The sequence below is a fragment of the Xenopus laevis genome, chromosome 2L (assembly GCF_017654675.1).
Source record: "Xenopus laevis strain J_2021 chromosome 2L, Xenopus_laevis_v10.1, whole genome shotgun sequence".
Lineage (NCBI taxonomy): Eukaryota > Metazoa > Chordata > Amphibia > Anura > Pipidae > Xenopus > Xenopus laevis.
Window position 1 is genome coordinate 97,115,134 of NC_054373.1, and position 19,244 is coordinate 97,134,377.

The window sequence follows — 19,244 nt, forward strand, 5'->3', positions numbered from 1 at the left end:
GAACCCGTGAGCAACATTCAGATGTAAAAGGAGTTGGGGAGCAACACAAGCATCAAATATATTCTTTGGGTGCAAAATAAGGGCTGTGACTAGCCATTTGGTAACCCATATGTGGACTGTCAACCAACATGAGGCTCTGTTTGGCAGTACATGTGGTTTTTATACAACAAAAACTTGCCTCCAAATCAGTAATTCAAAAATAAGCACTTGGTGTGAGCCCACTGGGAGCAACATCCAAGCAGTTGGAGAGCAACATGTTGCTCACGAGCTACTGGTTGGGGATCACTGCTCTGGAAGGTGAACAATCCCTTTACGGCTTTTCACGCTTTACCCAAGCAAACACTTTTTCAGTTGAGTTATTCAGATTGTTCTCCAGAAATAAATACTTTTTTCAATTGCTTTCCATCTGGCTCTGGTGTTTTGAGTCTGGCAAATGCAGATTCTGTGCTGTTAACATTTTGCAACATGTATTTGATACATTTCTCAGCAGCATCGCTGGAGTATTGGCAACTATTGTATCAATTCTAACAGCTGCCTATAATAAACCCAGGGATCCTGCTCAGCTGGAACAAAGATATGAAATGTATCATCTAAATGTATCAATTAAATGCATCACTTTAGAACAGTTTAGACTCTGAGTTGGAGACCCCCCCCCCCCAGAGCAACTTTAGAAAGGTAAAAAATTACTCTTCATTATTAAAAAAACATGTTGGAAGGTGAACAACCAATTTAAAGTTAATTCTTCACCACTTTATTTTACACCATGTTGTTTCAAATAACATAGGAAGACAAATGGGAGCACTCCCCCTCTCTCACCTGCACGAGTAATTCAGCGAACCTGTATGCTTACACGCAACACGCCCCCGGTCCAGGCCAATATCATGTGAAGACATTACAGAACTTGCAGAGCATTTCGGCGGCTGAATTCATAAAATCTTCATTTATTAAATATAATTAAAAATATAATTAAAAGCATTTATATCATAGCAGTGACATATACCTCATGCTTGACGCGTTTCGTGGCGTCTCGCCACTTCCTCAGAAGCATAAGTTATGCAAACCCCCTGCACCAATTGATAAAGCACCACAAGCCACACCCCATAAAAACATTAACCCCATTGGGGATTTATAGAACTGATAAGTTGATACAAATAAATAACATTGTGCATTGTACAATCGCATTTTAGCGTTCAATGGAGTTTATCTACATAATTGTGGAATGTTACAAATTGCTACTATATGTATATTCTATTAATTATATTTAATAAATGAAGATTTTATGAATTCAGCTGCCAAAATGCTCAGCAAGTTCTGTAATGTTTCAAATAACATGAACGTTGTTTGTTAAGGTTCTTTTTATACAATCCCATGATGTAATTGTCGAATTTGCTGACAACAACAAGCTGACCTTTAGAGTGTTTAAGTTAATTGATTGAAACCTTATTGAAATTGTATATCTGCACCTGCAAGTCACTTAGCTATTTCTACCATCTCAGTATATAGTAAGCATTAGCACACGTACTCATGCTCAAATTTGGGCAGATGCCAAGTTGTTCGTGTTTGTCATGGGACTTCTCATAGGATCAGTGTCCTATTTTCAGTCGGGTGGAAAAGGAGAGATATTTTAACCTGTGCTTGCTGCTGGAAAAAAGTCTCCTTGTGTTATGTAACCTTTATATTCCATGCTTTAAATCAGTGTTATGGAAAGCCTGCACAGAATGTTTATAGAAAACCTGCTTTCCAGCTTCAAGTAGATCTTTCTTGTATAACTAGAATTATCAGTGTTTTGAAATACACCATTTTGCTAATTAAATTGTAAGAGGCTTTCAAACGTACATTAGTTACACATTTCCAGTGAAGTTATTTGTAGCTGTCATTAAATGCATAATCTGTATATCCTTGGCTATTTTCTGCTATTCCTGGAGTAGTCTGCTGACTCTAACCAAGACTTCCGTTCTCACAATGCCTTACACAGCATTTATTTAAAGGCTGTTAATTAAAGAATAATATTGTGGGAATTGGACATGGTTGGAGTTGGGTTGACTACTACAACATTGTTTCAAGAAAATGTTGAAGTTGTTTATAGAATATGGAATAGAATTATGGGACCTGTTGTATAGAATGCTTGCGACCTGGGGTTTTCTGGATTACGGATCTTTCCATAATTTCGATCTTGTGTACCTAAAGTGTTCTAGAAAATCATGTAAACATAAAATAAACCCAATAGCCTGGTTTTGCTTCCAGTAAGGATTAAAGGAACAGTAACACCAAAAAATTAAAGTCTTTTAAAGTAATGATATAATGTACTGTTGTGCTTCACTGTTAAAACTGGTGTGACTGGTGTAGCCATGGAGGCAGTTATTCAAAGCTGAAAAAGGAGAAAGGCACAGCATACACAACTGATAACAGATAAGCTCTGTAGTATACAATAGGATTCTTCAGACCCTATCTGTTATCTATTGTTTATCCTGTGCATGAATGGCTGCCCCCATGCTCACATAGCTCTAAAATTCAACCTTTGATAAATAACCTCCTCTATAATGAGCTCTGCTTTCTTACATCTATATAGCCCCTAATAACTTAGCTAGTTGCAAATATAGCATTAATTGCCACAGAAATAAAAATTCAGTATATATTGTTAAACTATACATTTTTAAGAGTTTTAGTTAATATTATGTATTACATATTTTAGCCACATTGAAGATATTAAGGGGCATATTCATCAAAGTTTTTTTTTTTTACCCCAAATTAACTCGAAACTCAAATAGTATCTTAATAAGAAAAAACTTGAACATCTAAAACTCAAACGAATATTACCAATTCAAAAACTCAAATCGAATTCAGACAAGACCCTGAAAAAACCTCAAATGTCAGGAAGGCTATTAACATCTTCAAATGGGTCACTGGACCTCTACCATTGACTTCTACTTGAACTCTGCGATTTTTAGGTGGCATAATCAATTTCAAGTTGTCCCCAAGGTCGAGGTATGATAAATCTGAAATTCAAATTCGAGTTTGGATTATTCCCAACTTGAATTTGTGAGTCTTGACCAAAAATGCAACTCAAAAATTCGCATTTACCATTCGAACCTTGATAAATATGCCCCTATTTTTTGATTGCCCCACCACTACCTTATCTTCTCTGAAACACTGCTGCAGGGGCTTTGTTTCAGCTTTAGGATAGATAATTTGTTGCTGACGGTTAAAGGGTTAAAAGATATTCGATTTTGTACTGATAGGTTTAGCTGTGATTGATTGTATCTCACACAAATGCCAAATGATATAAAAAGAGATTTGTGTTTTGTTATACACAGTGTGACCTTCAGTTAGTCACAATTAACATTACTATTTTACTGGAAATGTACCAGGAAATGTAATTGATGTATTGCTTTGAAAAGAAATGCTGCAATCTTTATGAAAGACTGTTCTTGCAAAAATGCATCATGTTTTGTGGAGCAGCAAGACAACTTGTATTAACAGGTGCAGTTTGAAAACAAGTTCAAATACCAGAATACAAAATGTACCCATCTTTTCCGTGAAAGAGCTGCTGTGTTAACGAATTTGTACCTCAGTGCACAGAACTGCAGCACTTCACAAAAGTGATTAAGTTACAAGTATATGGTGATTAAGTTACAAGTATATGGTTCAAACTATTTCTTTAAATGCTGAGTGAATTGTTCATGAGAACCATTTGTTCTTACCTGTTCAAAGTTCAAAGTATGTTCAAGTAAAAGGAAAAACAATTATAACCAGTTCCAGGATTTGTGAATTCTGTATTCTACTTTCTGAAGGGGAAAACAAATACCAGTTATTTTTATGGTGGTGTTATATATCTGTGCTGAGAATTTAGTTATGTAATGTCATGAATTTGTGATCAAGCAAACTAACACAATATTACTCTGGATGTTCTATTACGGCAGGTTTCCTAGACTTTAAAGAGGTGCTGCATTTTTTAGGAACAGTTTGACTAGGTCAGTTCAATTAAACTGCTAAATTTCAACATTGATATTTATCATTGGCCAAGCCTTCAGGATTTGCCAAAAAATAACTGCTTTGGGATTTGCCAAAAAATAACTGCTTTGGGATTTGCCAAAAAATAACTGCTTTGGGATGCCAAATCCCATAAATGCTATAGGCAATGACTATCTTTTTAGGGCAGGAATGCCCATATTTTACTGAAGGTCTACTTTTCGTGATATTTTCCCATTATGATCTACATCCATAAGAGTATTGTTAGCTCTTCAAAAATATTACTTAAACATTGAATTATGAGAAAAGGTATATTGATAGATTTAAAAATCTATTTCTTATGTAACCTTAAAATAATAAATATCTGAATGAAAAGCATGAAACAGGAGGGTGATAGACAAGCTGTTTGTTGACAGAGGCTTGAGATCTACTCATCACCAGCTAAAGGTCTACTGGTAGATCCCTGTTACTACCAGTTACTTTTTATACAATGTTGCAAAAGTCTTCCCAATACATATAATAACTTAAAAACCATTGAACACGTGGAATGAATGTATATTGCAAAGTTGCTTAAAATTATGTTTTCTTTTATTAAGCAAAAATTCCTTTTTTGTGGAAAGGACAGTTTTTCTTTATAATTATTTGAGTTCCAGATATAAAATCAAAGAAAAGAAAAATTGAGAATACTGGAAAAAGAAAACAAATATATTGGATATAAAATACCCAATAAAATATAAATATATAACTTAACTGTGGTGTCACTAGGTATGTCACCAGTCCGTTAAAGTTTTACAATCTGTGCCTTACCAACAGTTTGAACCATCTGTTGCTGTTCTCTCTGTCTGTCCAGATGGGTTCAATAAACTGTCTTTGTCTACCTACCTTTCTCTGTGAAAGTACTGAATCAGGAAGGCAAACACCCCAAGATATACAAGTCACCTTAAATAATAAAGTACATTATTCCCTATATAAGTAGTATAGGGAATTTTGTTAACTTGCAGAATTCAACAAAAATATGGCAACTGTACAAAGTAACTTTACTGTACAGATACATAATATAGTCACGTTTCCAGTCCACTGAAGGTGTAATTTTGAATGTTCTGTTCACTATAAGCTATAGCAGAACTATGATTATACTGGCCTGTACTGCAACTTGAATGCCATAAAAAAATAAAGACATGTAAGATCTAGTATTGTTTCCCTTTATAACGATAACAGAATGTTCTCTTAGTCCCTCTTGTGTAACCCCCATCTACCCCTCGACAAAGCTGCTCTTATTTTCCAAGCACTCTAAATAACAGTCTGCTTATTTTCTAGGCTTGACAACAACTTGTTCATAATGGAAAGTATGAAGCGACAACTGTGTATTAGATGTGTGTTGCTTTATAATGAATGTAAAGTGGCATAATGGAATTTTTAAACTAGTCCTTTCAACATGGCTGCAACTGACCCTTCTTTATAGTTACATTTGTATTTAATTAGAATACATCATAATACTACCATAACTTTTTAGCATGCCTCTATTTTCTCTTATTCCATCCTTCTTATGTTTATTTATTCACAATCATTTTTTCTCTCTAGATCTCTGTTCATGGTTTACATGCAATATATTCATAATTAAGACTTAATTCTGCCTTTAAAAACAGCTGTTTTTTATTTCACTATGAAACCTATACTTCTTACCATTGGTATGAAGTCATGATAGGGATGCATATGTTAGTACAGTACAGATATTTCCAACTGTTGTAATGACTTCTTTGTCAATTCATTTATTATCACCATAGACTGCTGTAGCAGAAAAGTCCACTTGTTAGATGGGCCATGCATACACTTCATTAGGAATTCATCATCAGGAAAGGTCATACTATTATTGCAAGATTGTCTGTACACGTCGAGATATTGGCAAAACTTTTGTAACCTATATATACAGTAAAATGAACTGTATTAGAAATAAATGGCATAAGCAGTAACCCAACAAAAATACATTTAACTATATAGCAATGAAGAAGAACTAAATAATTTTCCAGTAACAGAATGTGTAGAATACAGCAACCACTGAAAATAAATAAATGTCCAAGGTCACTTTAAGAGTCCCGAGTGTGCACACTATTTTTGGTCTGTGAGGTTTAATTACTAATATTAACTCTGTATACATACAGAGGTATACGTATAGTTTGGCAACCTGGGGTGTGTAAAGGCAAAGGTATTTTAACAAATCCCAGCATTAATGAAGCACAATAAACCCTGTGAGGCATAGCAGGTTTAGGGGAGTAGTTGCACAGTTTTAATCCATACTTAGACTGTAACAGAGAAAGGTTTTATAAACCCGTGAGGAGAGGCAGTGTAGGGCCAGCGTAAGAGGACTGTTTACGTCGGGCCCCCTCAGTAAATTTTTTGGCGTGGGGGCCGACATTACCAAGTTATTCCACTGATCACAGGGCTGAAGCCCAAAATACTTTACAGGAATTACTGCACTAGGGCACCTACTGTATATTCGTACTGTAACTCTCAGACACACAACACAGTGTTCCCAGCATTTTATGACAGTGGCCCTAGCAATATATTACACAATGACCATTGCACTTTAAGGGGCAGATTCACTAAGGGTCGAATTTCGAAGTAAAAAATACTTCGAAATTCGACCCTCAAATTGAAATCCTTCGACTTCAAATATCGAAGTCGAAGGATTTAGCGCTAAACGTTCGTTCGATCGATCAAAGGATTTTTCGTTCGATTGAACGATTAAATCCTTCGAATCGAACGATTCGAAGGATTTTAATCCAACGATCGAAGGAAAATCCTTCGATCAAAAAAAGTTTAGCAAGCCTATGGGGACCTTCCCCATAGGCTAACATTGACTTCGGTAGGTTTTATCTGCCGAAGTAGGGGGTCGAAGTTTTTTTTAAAGGGAAAGTACTTCGACTATCGAATGGTCGAATAGTCGAACGATTTTTCGTTCGAAACGTTCGAATCGAAGGTCGTAGTCGAAGTAGCCCATTCGATGGTCGAAGTACCCAAAAAATACTTCGAAATTCGAAGTATTTTTCATTCGAATCCTTCACTCGAGCTTAGTGAATCGGCCCCTAAGAGTCAGTGCTCCCAGCACTGCATGGTAGAGTGACTCCAGTATTTTGTGAAGCAATGGCCCCATCAATATATGACACATTAAGCGCCAACATTTAAAGAACAGTGGGGTTTATTTATAAACATTGGGCAAATTTGCACCCAGGCAGCAACTCATGTCAACCAATCAGATGGTTGATTTCAGTGTTCAACCTGCAGTTGACTGGAAAAAAACTAATCACTGATTGGTTGCTATGGGTTACTGCCCAGGTGCAAATTTGTCTGTTTATAAATGAGCAGTGAGTGGGCCCAGCAATGTATGGCATTATCCTTGGCATTATATGATAGTCAATACAGTATTTCATGACACAGTGACTGCACCAATTCCAGCAATATATGATTTGGCAACTCCAACATAGATTTGTGATGGAAAATAATTATTTATTAAGGGAAAAAAGGAACATGTCCCTGAATGTCTTTTATTAACTTTCTGACAGCTACAACAATTTTAGTGAATGATGCTTGGTCGATCAAGAATCTAGATATTTATCATTTTAAGATCTCAACCAATTTAGACGTGTTCTGAATGACAAAAGTGGATACAAACATAAACACAATACAGGTATGGGACCTGTTATCCAGAATGCTCGGACATGGGGTTTTCCGGATAACGGATCTTTCCGTAATTTGGGTCTTCATGCCTTAAGTCTACTAGAAATTCATTTAAACATTAAATAACCCCAATAGGCTGGTTTTGTTTCCAATAAGGATTAATTATATCTTAGTTGGGATCAAGTACAAGCTACTGTTTTATTATAACAGAGAAAAGGAAATCATTTTAAAAAATTTGGATTATTTGGATGAAATGGAGTCTATGGGAGACAGCCATACCGTAATTCGGAGCTTTCTGGATATCAGGTTTCTGGATAAGGGATCCTATACCTGTATATACATATCAAGTACATAAAACATTTCACCATTCCCAGGGTATGGAGGGGGGCAGTCGGAGCATTTTACTATGGGAAAGTGTTAGTTGTAAAGGGGATTCTGGCACACCTGTCCAGCATGACTGTTGGATATCACCTGTTCTAGGTGGATCAGCAGGACAGTGGAGGATCCCCTGAAGGTAAAGGCAATAGCTGACAAGTTTCCAGGTTTTGCACGGTGCAGCATGCTCTACTGTATATACTTCACCTGCAGCTCCGCCACTGGATTTGTGTGGAAAGTCTCCCGTGGCGACTGGGTGGGATTTAAAAAAAAATATTTTTTAAAAATATGTATTTATCATTATGGCACCCGATGGTTACCCCCAAAAGCTGCCGCCCTAGGCACAGGCCCTCAGGTGCCTATCAATAAATGAATTGCTTAGGCAGTCCATTCATAAAAGCAGTTATGGCCTTATAAACTCTGAACTAACAGCAAGAGTGAATGCCTCTGGCATGACTTCTCAGACATTCTCCCTAACTAATGGCACCAGGTAAGCCTGCCCCCACTCTCTATTTATTTTTGATTTAACTGTAGAGCTACTATTGCAAACAATAAGACAAACTGATTCCATTCAGGGTCTTCATTATGCAGGCTTAGAACACAAGAAATGCCTGTATGCAGATGATTTGATTATAATCACCATAAACCCGCAAACCTCTATTCCACACATTCTGCAAAACGTAGAGTATTTCGGTGCAGTATTATACTACAAAATTAATGCTGACAAAACACAGGCACTCCCCCTAGGCATTGGCGGGGAGATAGTAGATGCCTTGAAACAAGCCTTTGAGTCTGACTGGCACATAGACTACCTTGATTATTTAGGGGTCTAGCTGACCAAATCTGTTCATAAATGTAACCATAACAAGATGTGTACCAAGCTTTCAAAAGAGTTGTAACAATACAAATTGACATAAGTATCCTGGATGGGATGTTTAGCTCTTATCAAAATGCTTATTTTACCTAAGATACTCTAATTATTGAAAGCAATCACTTTTTCTGCTAAAACTTGTTTTTAGTTAGTGTGTTATTTATGTGCTGTGAGCTTTTGATTATAAAGACTGCTTCTTTGTAGCTCAGTGTCATAGGACTGGTTTACTGCACTTCTTTTACTCATACGTGAAAGGCGTCTTTTCCTCAGGGTCTAAACACTTGCTGGACAGTTTTCGAACACTTTAAGCCAGAACTGTGACTTTAGCTACACTGAACAAGCTTTTTTTTTTATAATCTGAACTTGCGGTAGGTTAACAAATGCCTTCAAAGGCTACATTTTTTTTCTACGTCTGTCAGAAACATTGCCTTTCCTAGAAGACTTCTTTCTAGGAATTCAAGCCCAACTGAGGAATCTGGGCGTTTAAAAATTGAACCGCTGCATGTGTCAAAATATGCTTAAAATGAGCAAGTGTGCACAAATTGCGGTCTACATATACCTGTATTTTGTTGTCCTTTCTTAATTAACTATATCATCGTGACTTTTTAGGGAATTAATCTATTACTCCAAAGGGTTAAGCTTGTGTACGTTCTGACCCTGCCAGTATAATCTTGTGATTGTTCAATCACACCAGTACAGCTCCAAGCCAAATCCAAGTCTTTGAAAAATTGGAATCCTGGGCTAGAAGGGCTAGAATTTGGCCAGGAATTAAATGCATGCCTCCCTGTGACTTTTTCCACATAGATAATCTGAATTTAACAGAGACTGCTAGTTTGTGATATATAAAAAAAGGATATATATATATATATATATATATATATATATATATATATATATATATATATATATATTCTTTTTTCACTTTTTTTTTACTTCAATTAAAATGCAAAGCAAACACTTTATATTGTATATTGTTAATTATAGGATAAACTGTGTCCTTTAGTGGCATTGTGTTAGCTGTAGGCTTTATTTTCTTTACAGGTTACCAAGGTAATGGCGGTATGTAAATATGTCATTTTTGAAAACCAGGGGAAAAAAAATGCATATTTGACTAAAATCCTGATGATGATCCTGGAATTTCAGTTACCTAGTCAATGTTGTATATTTTACCCATAGCTCTAATTACCTGTATTCTTATTTTTTTTCAGGAAATGCCTAATTCTGTTTTCTTGGTTATGGAGGTATGTTTTTTTGTTGTATAAAATTATAATATTTTTATTGTAAATATTACATCTATAATGATTACACCAGCTTGATGCTAAAGTGCAGGCTAAGGCAGAAACATCACCATGTTGTGAAAACAAATAAAAGTAGTAAATACTGTATCCAGTGCTACCTTAAAGTGATACTAATAGTTGCCAGGTTTTTATAGGAAAGTGTCTGCCTTACTAAAAAAAAAAGGTTCCTTACATTAAGTGGAGCATTTAATACCTTGCTTCCTCTCAGAACCACTGTTACTCACCTATTGGTCAGAAACAACTCTTCATCTATGGCTGCTGTAGTTTTTTTGTAGGACTGAAGTACATTTTGTTTTTAATCTTAGTTCGTAAAATTTCCACTTTAGAATACAAATGGGAATCAAAAATGTAATTAAAAGGAAAATTTTTAATGCCAATGTCTACCAAAAAACTTTTTTTTGTTGCTTAATAAAATAGAATTGTGTTTTATTTTTAATAGTATTGCAATGGTGGAGACTTGGCTGATTATTTACAAGGTAAGTGTGTCTGGCTCCCACACAGCCAACTTGCTAATACTTGCTGGCTGATTCTAACTATTTTTAATCCACATATTACACGTACAAAGGCACTTCGATTATGGAGTATTGTAACTAGATCCTGTTGTTTTCTCAGTTTCATTGTCTTGGCTGTTGTGGAGCTGTTGTTAAAACTAGAGAGCACATTCTACATTTAATACAGTACTGAGCCTGCAGCCCTTATTACATTGCAACATAGTGCTCTAATTCTTTGAAAATCAAAATGATCAGAAATGGTACATATGTTTTATAGCGACCCATAATGTTTTATGTTTTTATAAATTATATTTCTAAAGAAATTTAGCTCTTTAAAGGAACTGTAACTCAAAAAATGAAAGTGTTTTAAAGTTATTAGAACACTGGTGCAGGTAATAATTGTGTATTTGCTTAAGAAACAACTACAGTTTATATAAACAAGCTGTTGTGTAGCAATTGGGGAAGCAGAAAGGTGCAGGTTACATAGCAGATAACAACAGATATGCTTTGTAGAATGCAATGGGTTTTGTTCCTACACAGGAAGATGGAAAAGAGTCTGATGCCATTCATGGATCACTGCAGGGCTACAGAGTAAAACCGTTCCTATATAAAATAAGACATTGGATCAACAAACAAATTTAAATTTATCAAAATAGTTTTACATTTTTGACATTACTGTTTGTTTAATAGGTTGTAATATGATGATGGGGTTTGTATATCCCTTTTGGAGAACTTTTAGTTGCCAATGTGTACTGACCCATGGAAATCATAAGATGGCCTATGGAACTCTGTGTTTAAAGAACAAATTGCAACATAACACTCTTCCAAAGTAAATAGGACAACTGGCCATACATGAGACATTATAAGTTAGAAACTCTGCACCTCCAGAACAAGTCATCAGCATAGTGCCCCATGCATGTGGTGTGCATTACCAATATGTTGCAAAATTCATCCACATATCTGTTGGGCAGGTAAGAAAGTTATTTTGGAGAGAACGGCATCAAACCATTAATGCAGTCCTCTCACTAAGGCTGCATTCATTGACTAGTGAGCCAAATTATAGGATCCGTCCAATTTGGCCCAGCACATGGGTGCCAAATAGAGCAAAGTTGTTGGTAACCATTTTGGCAAATGAGTGGATCTTTATGAATATGCTCCACTTAACATATCCTTCTGCATAGGCATACCTAACCCTAATTTCTAAAGCACTTTTTTGCTTATCTTTGCCTTTACAAAAGAATATATATGGTAGCCATTTATTTAAGGTCTCTTTGAGCAAACCTTTGGCACTTGTGTGGTGAAGATGAGGATAACTGTGGATTAGTATGGGATAAGTATAAGAAACAGTCCATGATGCAATTATTCTTTAAGACTTCTTAGACTAATTTAAACATGTAAAAAGGGCAATTTACCATTAAGACAATGTTTCAGTGCCCTTAGATGTCATAGACATGTTACACTAAAGTGGAAACACTGGTTAGATCACAGATATCTTTGTAACTGAAGGGAAAAATATTAGGTAACAGGCTAATTATATCACATGGGCATGTTTGCTATTTCCTACAGACTGGTAACCTGCACTTCTGCAGCTATCATGTATCAGCATGTCTCACAAAAAGTTTTGTTTGCATACTGATTATTGTTAAAGGGAATCAACGCCAAAAATAGATCTTGCATAATGAAAAAAAATTAATTCTAAGCAACTTTCCAATAAGTATTAACATTTTTATTGGCTTTATTTGTAATTACATTTTAAAGCAGTATGTGTTAAACTGTGTCCGTTCTCTGGTTCTGACTTTTAAAACAATGCAGCAGAAGTAAGGATTCATCCAGGTTTGGTAAAATAATTTCTGCTACATTGTTTGAGGTGTCAGAACCAACAAAGGCAAATATATAAACAGTCAGAGACATAATGCTTTCAGTAGGACTTTAGTTTACAAATACCTGTAATATCACAGAAATTTTGTAATTAATGGGCAAATGCCATTAATTCAAATATATGCCAAAGTCAAAATAAACTTTATTGTCATCTCAGCAGTATAGTATCTATATGCTGATACAGCTGCATTGTTTTTTTTATCTCTGGTGTCAGATTCACCAGTATAGGTGGCTAGCTGTAGAAATGCCCCCCTATACCAGGACCCCACCAGTGTGAACCTGTACCTTAAAATGGACCTGTCATCCAGACACAAAAATCTATATAATAAAAGGCCTTTTTAAATTTCTATTTTTTATTAAAGCATTCATAGCTTTTGTAAGCTCATATAAAAGCTCAGCTGTCAATCAAATATTGTCTGCCCCTCCTCTATTCCCAATTACTTTCACTTTTCATTCAGCACTTCCTAAATGTCACTGCTCACCCCACATTCCCCCGTTCTCTTTACCATAGCCAGAGCAGGGGGATGGACATTTGGTCCCCCATTCTGGTGCACAAACAAGATTCTGAGATGATGCAAGGCTTGCATTAATAACAGTGTCCACAAAATGGCTGCTGCCTGCTTGCTATAATTATAAATTCCCAGATTGAAGGAAACAAGATTCAAATAAATTATACAGTGTCATTAAAGTTCATTTTGCTTGACTAATGTGATAAAATAGGATTTTGAATCATTTTTTTTGGTGACGGGTCCCCTTTAATACTGTTTGCTGCATGCATGACCAACGGAAACTGCAACACATCAATTTGCTTAGGTAACTCCTAATAGAAGAATGTTCTTTTATGGAAAAGGGGTATGTTGGAATAGTAATGAAAACCATTTACTGCATCTAGTTCCATAGCACGCATATCTCCCAGCATATGGACCTCACAGAGGTCGATATGCTGATTTATCAAGGCCTCGAAGTGAATCGAGGGAATTTTCGAAGTAAAAAAATTTGAAATTCAAAGTAATTTTTAGGATACTTCGTCCATCGAATAGGCTACTACGACTTCGAATTCGATTCTAAGTAAAAATACTTTGACTATTCCACCATTCGATAATTGAAGTACTGTCTCTTTAAAAAACTTCAACTTCAATTTTTTGCCAATTTAAACCTGCCAAAGTGCTATGTTAGCCTATGGGGACCTTCTAGAGCATTTTTCGAAGTTTTTTGAAGTCGAAGAAAAATCGTATGATCGAAGGATTTTATCGTTCGATCAAATGATTTCATTGTTCGATCAAATGATTTCATCGTTCCATTGAAGGATTTCATCGTTTGATCGAATGATTTTACTTTGACCACAAATGGCCAAATTCGATGTAAAAAAACTTCGACTTCGATATTCGAAGTCAAAGTATTCCAATTCGCTAGTCGAATTTCGAAGCTTTTTCTACGTCGAAATTTGACCCTTGATAAATCTGCCCCTACGAGTGCTTGCATACCAAGCAAATCATAAATAAAAGGGATAAGCTTAAAGGTTTTTAAAGGGATAGTAGAGGGGATAAGATTGTCAAAGACAGCAAACTCACTTTTTTTTATGCCTGTTAAGTCGTCTTGATGATGGCCTATAATATGTTTAGCAACTGCAGATGTTTTTTTTTAGTGGCATGGTAAGCTAAACTTATTTAAGAACTGAATATATTGGGGCTCATTTATTAACACTGGGCACATTTGTACATAAGCAGTAACCCGTAGAAACCAATCGGTGATTAGCTTTTTTCAGCCAGCTGCTAGTAGAAAATTGAAAATCAGCAATCAATCAATGACTGGCTTTTTTAAGTCACCTGCCAGTTGTGCAATGTAAGCAAACCTATGATTGGTTGCCATGAATTACTGCCCAGGTGCAAATTTGGCCAGTATTTATAAAAGACCCTCCAGATATGCTAGTTCAGCAAGCATTAAAAGAGTTGTTCAACATTAGTTTAACTTTAAGTACTATGTGGAGATAATATTCTGAGACAATTTGCAGTTGGTTTTCATTGTTTATTATTTGTGTTTTTTTTTTTAGTTATTTAGCTTTTTATTCAGCAGCTCTCCAGTTTGCAACTTCAGTAATGTGGTTGCTAGGGTCCAAATGACTCTAGCAACCATGCACTGATTTGAGTAAGAGACTGGAATATGAATAGGAGAGGGCCTGAATATAAAGATGAGTATTACAAAGTAGCAATAAATGTGTAGCTTTATGGAGCATTTATTTTTTTTAGAATTAAAAAATTTACCTTTCTGTAACATAGTAAAAGTTAACTTAAAGATGAAACCCCCCTTTTTTAGCTTTCGTTTTTATTTGATGTGAATGCCTCAGGTTTGATCATTCTTCCCAAGGGCCCCAGTGATGCCTGAACCTATTCCAAAGTATTTCATAATCAAGATGTATTAGGCAGCTAATTTACCTCACGGAAGAAAGTCTGGCTTGATGGCTGGACAGTAGATTGGCAGTGTTCCATTAAAGTAACTTGGCTTTTATTTATTTATTACCTCAGATATCCGGTCTAGATTGTGAGTTAAGTATAAGAGTAAAGTAATTTGAATATTTGTGATTTCATTATTGCTATATGTATCCATCTTTTTTGGTTGGTTATGTTCCATCAAATAACAGCCTTTACTGCTATGGTGGCTTCTGCTCATCTTTGTTATTGAAGCCACTGATATCCCCATATGACAGCAGCAGGTTATAGTGCAAACTAGCCATATGCTCTAGATATGCTTTATTTAGCAGCTTTGCTACATTCAGTAGCTCAGTATATATTGAACTCTGTAGGGCATGGCTGAGTAATTTAATTTGTCTGCAGGATCTTTGATTTATATAGGGCTTGAAGCAGATCAATTGATTTCTATGCAGCCTTTAGTTTTTCATCACTGCTTAAGCTATAAGAAGAAGAAACAGTGTGATAACCCCCCCCCAAAAAGGATACATTTATTTACATTTACTAATGAATTTCTTCTAAACAAATTTTAGCACCTCCTGCAGTGTTTTTCTGTCACTTTCCATGGTAATTGAAAGGTAATGTGACATCTTGGTATGGGAGTTTTCCATTAGAGATCATTAGAAAGTATTTACAAAACATATAAATTGCCTTATTGTCCACCATATCTTGACATTACACTGTTTATCCTGCTTCTCCTAGATTGTTCATATTTCTGCCTGAATATCTCCTTTCACACAGTTTTAATGTAATTATGATACTGGATGTCATGGGGAAAAAAATACAGTATCCGTAATAATATTTAGGGCACCGTGGACTTATTTCATTTGGTAATATTGCTCTGCTGTTGTATGTTATGTATTTTTATCTTCGGTAGTGCTGACTGCTATTGTATGTGTCCCAAAGTAAAGTGTCTTCAAAACCCTTGAATGTGCCTTTTTATAGACCTACACAGTATTCGCTCTGATCCTGCTTGTGTACCTGGAAGTCAATCCTGCTTAGAAACACTGATGAATTTCTGAACAATTACTATAAACTATCATAAGAGGCAAATTTCAATGTTTTGCTTGTGAAGCTGCAATCTGGAATCATGAAATGTTCTCCCTCAGTACACTGGCATATATTTCTTGTTAATTATTTAAGTTGTTATTTAGGAGGTTTGAGGGACTGTGGAGAAAAAAATTGCATTGTATGCATTGATTGTTTAGTTCCTGTTTAAAGACAGCTTTCTTCTGTATTTTTGCTTGTGGGGCGGTTTATTCTCCAGAATAATGATCTCTGCATTTGATGTAGCATCACAACATTTTATTAGAAGCATGCTTGTCTTAGTGCATTCGGTGTTAAATATTGCTTCACTGTTTCCTTATTGTCTAGAGTCACATTGGCAGGGTAAAATATAGCTAGCACCTGGTTTATCTTGCAGCTCAATTGGTAAACATTTGTTTTTCTGAACTGAACCTGTCTTAATGTAGCATGGAAATACTGAGACAGCAAAACTTGCAAAGGGCATATGATTCTATAAAATCTCTTTATTAATGTATTTTCTCCTCAAACTTGAACATTCATTTTGATAAACAAATTAGAGGTTTATAAAAATCTTTGGCAAGAAGGTCATAGCCTGTTTTTTCACATGCTCAGTGAGTTAAAAACCGTTATAAAAATGCTGTTCACAGTTACAGTTTATAGTACAGGTATGGGACCTGTTATTCAAAATGCTTGAGACCCGGGGTGTTGCGAATTAGGGGTCCCTCCGTAATTTGGATCACCATACTTTACATTTACTAAAAAAACACTTAAATATTGAATAACCCCAAAAGGATTAATTATATCTAAAGATGAACTACAAGGCACTGTTTGACCAATGGGTTCCAGATAATGGATCCTATGCCTGTACTGTAGTTCTTTATTTTGTGTTCTTTTATCGGACAATGATACCTAGGGATCCCTACTCAAACTAAACATGTTCTTCAGGGGGAACTTGCCACCCAGACATTAAAAGCTGTCTAATAAAAGTACTTTGCAGAATTAAACATGAAATCCAAATTCTTTTTTTTTTATTAAAACATGCACAACTGTTATAAAATGTTTAAAAATCAGAGCTTTCAATCAAATATTGCCTGCACTCCTGTCATTCCCCCTCCTTCCTCATGGTCTATAATTATGCATCCTCTGTACTGGCATGGGCATAAGATCCCCCATTTTGGCACACACACAAGATTGTGGGGCTACACACACAAGTTTTGGCTACTTCGACCATCGAATTGGCTACTTTGACCTTCAACTTCGAATCGAACGATTCAAACTAAAAATCGTTCGACTAGTCGACCATTCGATAGTCGAAGTGCTGTCTCTTTAAAAAAAACTTCGACCCCCTAGTTCGCCACCTAAAACCTACCGAGGTGCCATGTTAGCCTATGGGGAAGGTCCCCATAGGCTTTGTAACAATTTTTAGGTCGAAGAAAAATCGTTAGATCGATGGATTTATTTGCGGTAAATCCTTCGACTTCGATATTCGAAGTCGAAGGATTTACAATCAGCAGTCGAATATCGAGGGTAAATCTGCCCCATAGTGTATGTAATATAGATTTTATGTTTCTCTATGATAATTTGGCAAAAGCATCTTAAAATGTAAGTTAACCTCTAAATAAAGTTTAGTATCATATAGAGATACCTATTATAAACAACTTTTCTACCAGTCTTCATTTTTTAAATTTTATTATTAGCCTATTTTTGGCCAACAACTGAAGAATACTGTGTGGTTGTTGAAGTCACTAACCCGAGCAACCAAAACATTTATCACTGCCTATAAGTTGGTAAGGAGCCTTCACAATCAGTTAATTTAAATAAGATATAAAACAAAAAACCTTAAATAATTTGAAAGCCACAACAACCAAAACAAAAACGCGTCATGCTGATTTTTTTGTAATAGCCCCAGGGCCGGATTTACATAGCTGGAGCCCCTGGGACAACTGCTGTTCGTCGCCCCTGTCCCCTCCCCTTTTTATGCAAATTTTCATCATCGGGACCGGAGCCGTGGATATTGGTGCACGGGAAAATAAAAAAATTATTTCATCTCCTGCGTATCCCCAGAGTTTTTTAACCAATATGGGTGTGGTTGGGCAGAATGCCGCCCACTAAAATCCTGCCACCCTAGGCCCTGGCCTAGATGGCCTTTCCACAAATCCGGGTCTGAAGAGCCCTGTCTACAGTATACTAAAAGTTAATTTAAGGTGAACAACTTAAAGAAAGAAGAAAAATTCAGTGTGAAAATAAAAACTGGGTAAATAGATAGGCTGTGCAAAATAAAAAATGTTTCTTAAATAGTTAGTTAGCCAAACATGTAATGTATAAAGGCTGGAGTGACTGGATGTGTAACATAATAGCCATACATTATACTGTACATTACATATTTGGCTAACTATATTAGAAACATTTTTTATTTTGCACAGCCTATCTATTTACCCAGTTTTTATTTTTACACTGAACAATTCCTTTAATGCAGCTTTATTTCATGGGTCTAGGCCTCTATGTTGTATTCTTAAATGTGTTTCTTACACAGTGTAACAAATTATCTGCATATCTGCCAGAGGATATCATTCAAAACCAAAAGACAGTTCTTGTAAATATAGTATTTATTAATATATTATTAATTAGATTCATCTTCTGATTTTACATGAGCAGCCAAAGGGACGCTGAGTGAAGACACCATCAGAGTTTTTCTAAAGCAAATTGCCGCTGCCATGCGAGTTCTACACAGCAAGGGCATTATCCACCGGGACCTAAAACCACAAAATATTCTTCTATCTTATGCCTCCCGGAAAAAAGCTACCTTCAGTGGTATCCGAATCAAAATTGGTAAGCCTAAATCATTAGAAGTTCTACACCAAAGGAAATAATAAAAGCTTTGTTAGTCGGAACTTGTCATTCTATGAAATTATTACCTTCAATACCAATTGTCTGCAGAGCTTAAGTGGAAGAGCATAGACCAGAAAATGCAACGGTAGTGCAAAATCTTGCTTTGGCAGTAATTAGAAGAAATATAAGTTATTAAACTTTGATTTGTATTAAATTGACAACTGTATATAAGGAATAATGTGGACAGTCTTTCATATAATAATAGGAAGGGAAGTCATGACCGTATAAGCAGCCATCAGCTATATCCATTACATGGGTAATAATACATTGGATGCTGAACAACTTTGTTATAAGAAATAAAGGTAAC

General features: G+C 35.7%; 1 protein-coding gene across 2 annotated transcripts in view; it reads left to right on the forward strand.

Moving 5' to 3' along the window:
• The window catches only part of ulk2.L (unc-51 like autophagy activating kinase 2 L homeolog), a 75,193-nt gene that overhangs the window by 17,165 nt on the left and 38,784 nt on the right, over nt 1–19,244 (forward strand). For both annotated transcript variants that reach the window (XM_018246851.2, XM_018246850.2), the window contains exons 5-7: nt 10,099–10,131; nt 10,628–10,664; nt 18,704–18,877. In XM_018246851.2, coding sequence (XP_018102340.1) covers nt 10,099–10,131; nt 10,628–10,664; nt 18,704–18,877 — 244 coding nt within the window. The remainder of the gene's footprint in view (nt 1–10,098; nt 10,132–10,627; nt 10,665–18,703; nt 18,878–19,244) is intronic.